Source organism: Tribolium madens, unplaced genomic scaffold, assembly GCF_015345945.1.
Source record: "Tribolium madens isolate multiple individuals breed KSU strain unplaced genomic scaffold, Tmad_KSU_1.1 Scaffold_91;HRSCAF=231;Tcas5.2_LG7, whole genome shotgun sequence".
In the NCBI taxonomy this organism is placed as follows: Eukaryota; Metazoa; Arthropoda; class Insecta; order Coleoptera; family Tenebrionidae; genus Tribolium; species Tribolium madens.
This window is the reverse complement of record NW_025401063.1, coordinates 17,835,430-17,841,689: the sequence shown is the minus strand read 5'-3', so window position 1 is coordinate 17,841,689 and position 6,260 is coordinate 17,835,430. Positions and strand designations below refer to the sequence as shown.

The window sequence follows — 6,260 nt, the reverse complement described above, 5'->3', positions numbered from 1 at the left end:
CATGGTCATTTGTTGCCGTGGATATCATTTATTCAAAATCACTATTTTTTGATTTCAGCGTTGTGCAGTCCTCAGTTTAAATTAAAATATCTTTGAAACGGTCCATTTTAGGGGTATTAAAGGTTATGCGTTTTTTATTCGAAATTGATCTCTCTATCTATTAGGGCAATAAAAAATTGGGAGCAAAGAAATGGAAAAACACAGAAAATGTTACCTGCAACTGCTGGAACCGGAAATTGAGTAGATGTACCCGTTTTTCGTGATTACCAGTTCAAAAGGTATGTTGTTACAAGGAAATGTTCCAAATTTTATAATATTTGGTCAAATAGTTCCAAAGTTATTACAAAAAAATCAAATTTCCATACCCACATTCCGAGGGCTTATCAGTAGAGATAGGACACGAGTTATTATTTAAATTAACATCATTTTATAGGTCATTTTTGAGGTTCAAATATTGCTTCATATTTATGAATAACCCTGTATTACGTAGTAGGTACTTTTTTCTTACTACAACAGTGTTTGTTTTATTCGTATTTAAAAATAATTTGCAAATATTATTGTATTAAAGTTAGAACTAATTTTTTGGTAATAATTTGTTTATTAATAGGGTAGACCGTTTTCAAATGGCTATGATTTTTTTTAATACACAAAAATAAAAGTTGATTTATTTAGTTTTAATAAAATAACTGAACTGAACAATCTGTTACGATTGCAATCTCTTGGTTGCAAACATCTCAATAGTTGAATTTAAATATTCCTTTTTTTGTAAAAGTTGCCACGAGTTCAAAAGAGTTAGCACGTCTACCTGTTTGAATTGAATAAAGATTAATAATAAATTTATTTAATTTGTCATTTACAACTTTTTCAAAAAAAATAGATATCAAAAAAAAAATACATATCAATATTTTAAAGAGTTATATTACATAATCTCATTTGGTCATTTTAATTTTTAGAAATAGATTTTTATTAGGTTTTTCTAATAATAATATTGTTTATTTAATTTTGTCATTTAAAACGGCATTTACTTGTTATCTTGGTAAATAAATAGCTAATTAAACATCAATTATAATTATTTTTTATTTATTTTTTAGTTACAGTATAAAGTTTTTTTTTTAATAATTTGTTATTTACTCAATTGGTAATCGAGCTTCACTTCAAACTAAATATGTATACTGTTGAATAAGAAATGACGTTTACAATGAAAAAGATTTATTGTTGTGGTTTATGGGTTCAGCCTCTAAGGGTCCGCGCGGTTTATTAGGAGGACGGTCTTTTTTAGGTCGATTGTACATATATACAGGGTGCTGCATTTTGGATATCCGAATAGGGAATCTCTGAAACAAAGAGGTTTAGCCAAAAACGAGTAATATATTCTGGTTAAAACCGCATCCCGCTATCGTCTTTTGTTTTTGACTTACAGACAAAAATTGACATTTTAGTGAAATCTAAAAAAAAATCATATCTTCGTTATTATGGAAGATACAGATTTGAAATAAAGACACTATAGAGACACTTTTTTACCTAGAATTTAATGATGTATTTCACAATTTTTTTCAGTTGTTTGTTTAGCCGTAATAAAATAAACTTGTATTTTTTTTATATGGGAATCATAGAAGGCTATGATATTTTTAAAAAGCTTGTTTTTTTCTTAAAAAATATATATTTGTAACAGATTATTATAATACATTTTTAGCAAAAAATTATCTTTAATTTTTGTTCGCAGTTGGCCATGAAAAAATGTTGCATCTTCAACTAAAAGGATTTAAACTATATTATTCAACCAGTGTCACTAATGAAAGAGTTTTCTAAGTACTAAGTACCTAATGAAAAAAATGCAAAATAAATCGTAAATCAACTTATTGGTGACTAATAATATTTCTTTGTTTTTAAACAAGCTAACATTATAATTGCAACTTCTAGTGATATATAGAGTGTTGTAAAATAAAGCCGCTTTAATTCTTCAATATTTTATATGAAACAAAAATGATATGGTTATTCAAATACCCAAATTCCGTCTATGTTGAACATTATCCTATACCTCCATTAGATCATCAAAAAAATGTTTTTTCTAATTGTGTTGACTGTTGACACATTTGTTTTTCCTATTTTTGGATTTTTTAAAAATTATGTAATAATTTTGTTCTGAGGCGCTCGCATATTTGTTCAAACTTCTATCGTATCGTATTTTTTTAATTTTTATAATTTTATTTTTTTATTAATTTTTTTCTTATAGATTATTATTTACACATTTGGAGTGAAATAGTTTTTCCATGGCCAACTATTATCACACAAAATATGTATTTCATTTTCTAAGTAGGTATAATTATGAAAAAATATTCTGTTTCAAATATATATTTTTTAGATCAGAAAAAATAAGCTTTTCAAAATTGCCATAGCCGCCTATGATTTCCATTTAAAATAGTACAAGTTTATTTTATTACGTCTAAACCAATAACTGAAAAAAAAATTATAACTACATCCTCGTAAAAAAGGGCCTGTATAATGTCTTTATTTCAAACCCGTATCTTCTATAATAACAAAGATATGAATTTTTTTAGATTTCGCCAAAATGTCAACTTTTGTCTGTAAATCAAAAACAAAAGACGATAGCGGGAATGCGGTTTTAACCAATATTATTTTCTCAAAAAATGAGCCCCAGAATGTATCACTCGTTTTTGGCCAAACATCTTAGTTGTTCCCTATACAATACCAATTTCTTGCAAATTGCTTGTCTATTGTGCCTGAGAGAAAGCATACAAATTTAATTCTTTTAAATTCACGACTACTGGTTCTGAGAGAATCACTTTATCGTTTTCCAACAATAAAATTTTTAGAAATACCTTTTGGTTTTGCTTTCTGCAAGATTTTTACTTTTTTTTTAATCGCATTCTACTGCCAATTACTGCAAGCTGTGATTGTACCTACCCAATAGGTATTTTTAACCGCAGAAATAAGTGTGTGCTTTTTTTGAATAGTTGCAGCTTTTGTCCGCCCTATTCGTGGGTTTTTCCCCTTTGTGTGCCTACTCCCACATTTATTTTATATCTTCCGTTTAAATTTACATAGTAGGTTGTTTGTTGCAGGCTATAAGCTGCTTGAAGCGGGCCTTGTGGATATCGCCAACAAACTGGCGAGTGCTTTTTAACTTGGGTTTAGTTCATCTTGCCACTTATCAACCCGCATCTGCGTTTAACTTCTTATGTGCCGCTGTCAATCTTCGACCAGACGTTCCTCATTCCTTTACAGGATTAGGATGTAAATTTGTAGCGGAAAGTTTGCGGAAAAATTGCTAAAGCATATTTTAGGTGCTTTACTTGAATTGAAAGATGGGGAAAACGCCGAAAGGGCGTTCAAACAGGCCATGGCTTTGGCGCCGGAAGATCCGGTCATCCTCGTTAATAATGTCATCTGTTTGGCGGGGATGGACCGGAAGGAGGAAGCGCGGGATTTATTTCAGAAAGTTAATGAGATGTTGCAAGACGGTGTTGTATCAAAAGAGGTGGATTTAAGCGAATTTTGATTAGGGAAGGAGTTTAAAGTGGGTTTTAGATCGTGGCCATCACGGAGAAATTGGCAACGATGTTTGATGGAGATGGAAATGACGAAAGTTATAAAGATGGAGAGAGTAAGGATGATGTGAATAACATTATCAACGAAACGGACGAACTTGCCACTGGAGACTTATCGCCTAGGGAACTCGCAGCTGATGAAGTGTAAACCTAATGTACCGAATACTGGGTGAACAACCAATGTGAAACCAAACTTTTATTAGTGCATTTATAAAGAACTATCAAAATATGAAACTACATTTTCGGTTAAGTTTGAAAGATCTTCGTTGTGAGCTGGGACTATAAGTTTGCATTGCTAAAACAATGGCGATCAGTAAATAATTTAATATTTTGCACTGTAAAAATAATAAATGCTAAGTAAAGCACGCACAGTGTTTTTATTGTAATTTGTTCAGTAAAAAAAACAATTTGCATAATAAAATATTAAACGCTCAGTAACTTTAATCAAAATTAGTAAAACAACATAAAATTTAAAGAATTTTCAGTCTTGGTTACATAACAATGTATGGCCCCTGCGCAAAAATGTTATTTATTATTAGTACTTATGTTTATATGGCAACAAATTAAATGCACAGTATATTATTTAAAATGACAAGTATTTGTGATCACTAAAAATAATAAATGCACAGTAAACTAATAAATGCACAGTAAAAATAATAAATGCACAGTAAAGGAAACGAATGAATGTCTAGTAAAACTAATTAATTTCATATTCACACATTTACAAACAAAATTTTTCGAGCACAACTGGAATGTCAAAAACAAACTTATAGTATTAAGAGCACAACAGTGCAAAGAGTGGCGTACGCTGATTAGACTGATTATTACCATTTGTGCACAGTTGTCAGCCCTTGTTAAAATCATTCTTGCTCAGGAGACATACATTGTTGTAACCAAGACTGAAAATTCCTTAAATTTTATGTTATTTTGTTACTTTATTTTGTTACTTTTGATTAAACTTACTGAGCGTTTATTATTTTTCCTGTGCAAATTGGATTTTTTTACTGAACATACTGACCAAATTACAATAAAATACTGTGCGTGCTTTACTTAGCATTTATTATTTTTACTGTGCAAAATATTATACAAAATAATTTTCCAAGTTTTTTTTGCTATAGGCTATTAAAAGAGGAAACAAGGAAGCTGTATCCTAAATTGTAATTCTGTTCAATGTTATTTGTGGCTTTTATTGACAAAATTTTTGTACCTTTACTAAATAATTGTAAAAAAACATATACAAGATCATCAGTATCATTAAATAGAAATAAAAAAATGTCAAATGTCGAAAAATAAATGTCAAAATTTTTTGATAGATAGAATTGTTTAAATATTTTTTTCATGTTCCTGGTATCTTACCTTACATGCCATGTCACGTTGGTCCGGGAATTTTGACAAACCCTGTATAGCAAAACTTAATATGTAAAATATTTACTCAACCGAAGAATTTGTTTTTTTTATGATATTTTTTGAAAAATAAATGTTAATAAATTATTGGAAATTATGTGTTTTCTTTAGAACAGTTAATTAGTGACGTAATTGGTAATTTTTCTATTTAATTTCCAAGGAAACGCAACTTTCAGGCGATCTTAGGAGATCACGCACTATGCAACGCTCTCAAAAAAATTTTTTTTCAGCCATTTTTAAAACGTCCGTCCTAAAACTTATGTGAAAACATAGTAAAAATGTGAGAGTTTTTACATAAATTTTTTGAGAATTTTAAAAACCTGCGTAATTGTTACCTATTTATATCTATTATTAAAAAAAAATCGTTTCAATATGTTGATTTGTTCTTTAGATAAAAATTCTTTTTGCTCCGAGATATTTAATTTTGTACATCCCTGTTTTTTCAACATACATTGAAAAAATAAAAAACGGTGAAATATGTGTCACTTATTTTGTTTCTTTGTTTGTTTATGTTCTATAAAATATCTCAAATTTACAAAAATATAAAATGAGTTTTAAAAGTGATCGTTTTGGTATGGAATTACGCAAAAGCTTTTTTATCAACGAATTCGTACTAAACAAATGATCTTTTTTTAACGATACTATAAGTTAAAAGCAGTAATTTCTACACGTCAAAATCAAATTCGTAGAATAGATAATTTCATTTTTTTGAAACCGACATTTTTTGAAAACGGATCATTTCACAAAATACTAACAACAAAACAACAGCATGCTAAAAAAACAACGTTAGATTTTCAGTTGCAAAGAAGCTAACTATTTTCTTTAATTTGAGAGACAATTTGAATACTAATTGACTTTATTCAAGGTTTATACAGGTACAGCCGGAAAATAGTAGGGGCGAATATTTGGAGATTTGGCTGTACAGTTGCGGAATTAAACTTTCGGGCAGTATTATTCTGTCACTTTAGAAAGTTCACTGTGAACTTTTACTGTCATCATGACTGACATTTGACATTTAAACCTATTTTTTGTTGTTGTTAAAATTGTTAATTAAACAATTTGTTCTTTTTTCATGCTCCTGGTATCTTACCTTACTTGAAAATTTTCTCTGGGACGCGAGTTCTGGCGCACCTGTATTATACTGATCATTTTTAATATTTTACTGTGCAAGAATTAATTAGATATTGATTATTTATCATTTTATACTGAAAATTGAATTATTTATTGATTTCTTTATTACTACCCTTTTTATATTGCTGAATATTTATTATGATTGGAGAGTGGTAA

The 6,260-nt window shown here is 29.0% G+C and overlaps 1 protein-coding gene across 1 annotated transcript in view; it reads left to right on the top strand.

Annotated features, from left to right (window-relative positions):
• LOC123011241 (Bardet-Biedl syndrome 4 protein) overlaps nucleotides 1-3,865 on the top strand; it is a 12,977-nt gene extending 9,112 nt beyond the window's left edge. The window contains 3 exon segments of the mRNA XM_044408597.1: nucleotides 3,084-3,255; nucleotides 3,306-3,499; nucleotides 3,550-3,865. Coding sequence (XP_044264532.1) covers nucleotides 3,084-3,255; nucleotides 3,306-3,499; nucleotides 3,550-3,717 — 534 coding nt within the window. The 3' untranslated portion in view covers nucleotides 3,718-3,865.
• The last annotated feature ends 2,395 nt before the right edge of the window (nucleotides 3,866-6,260 follow it).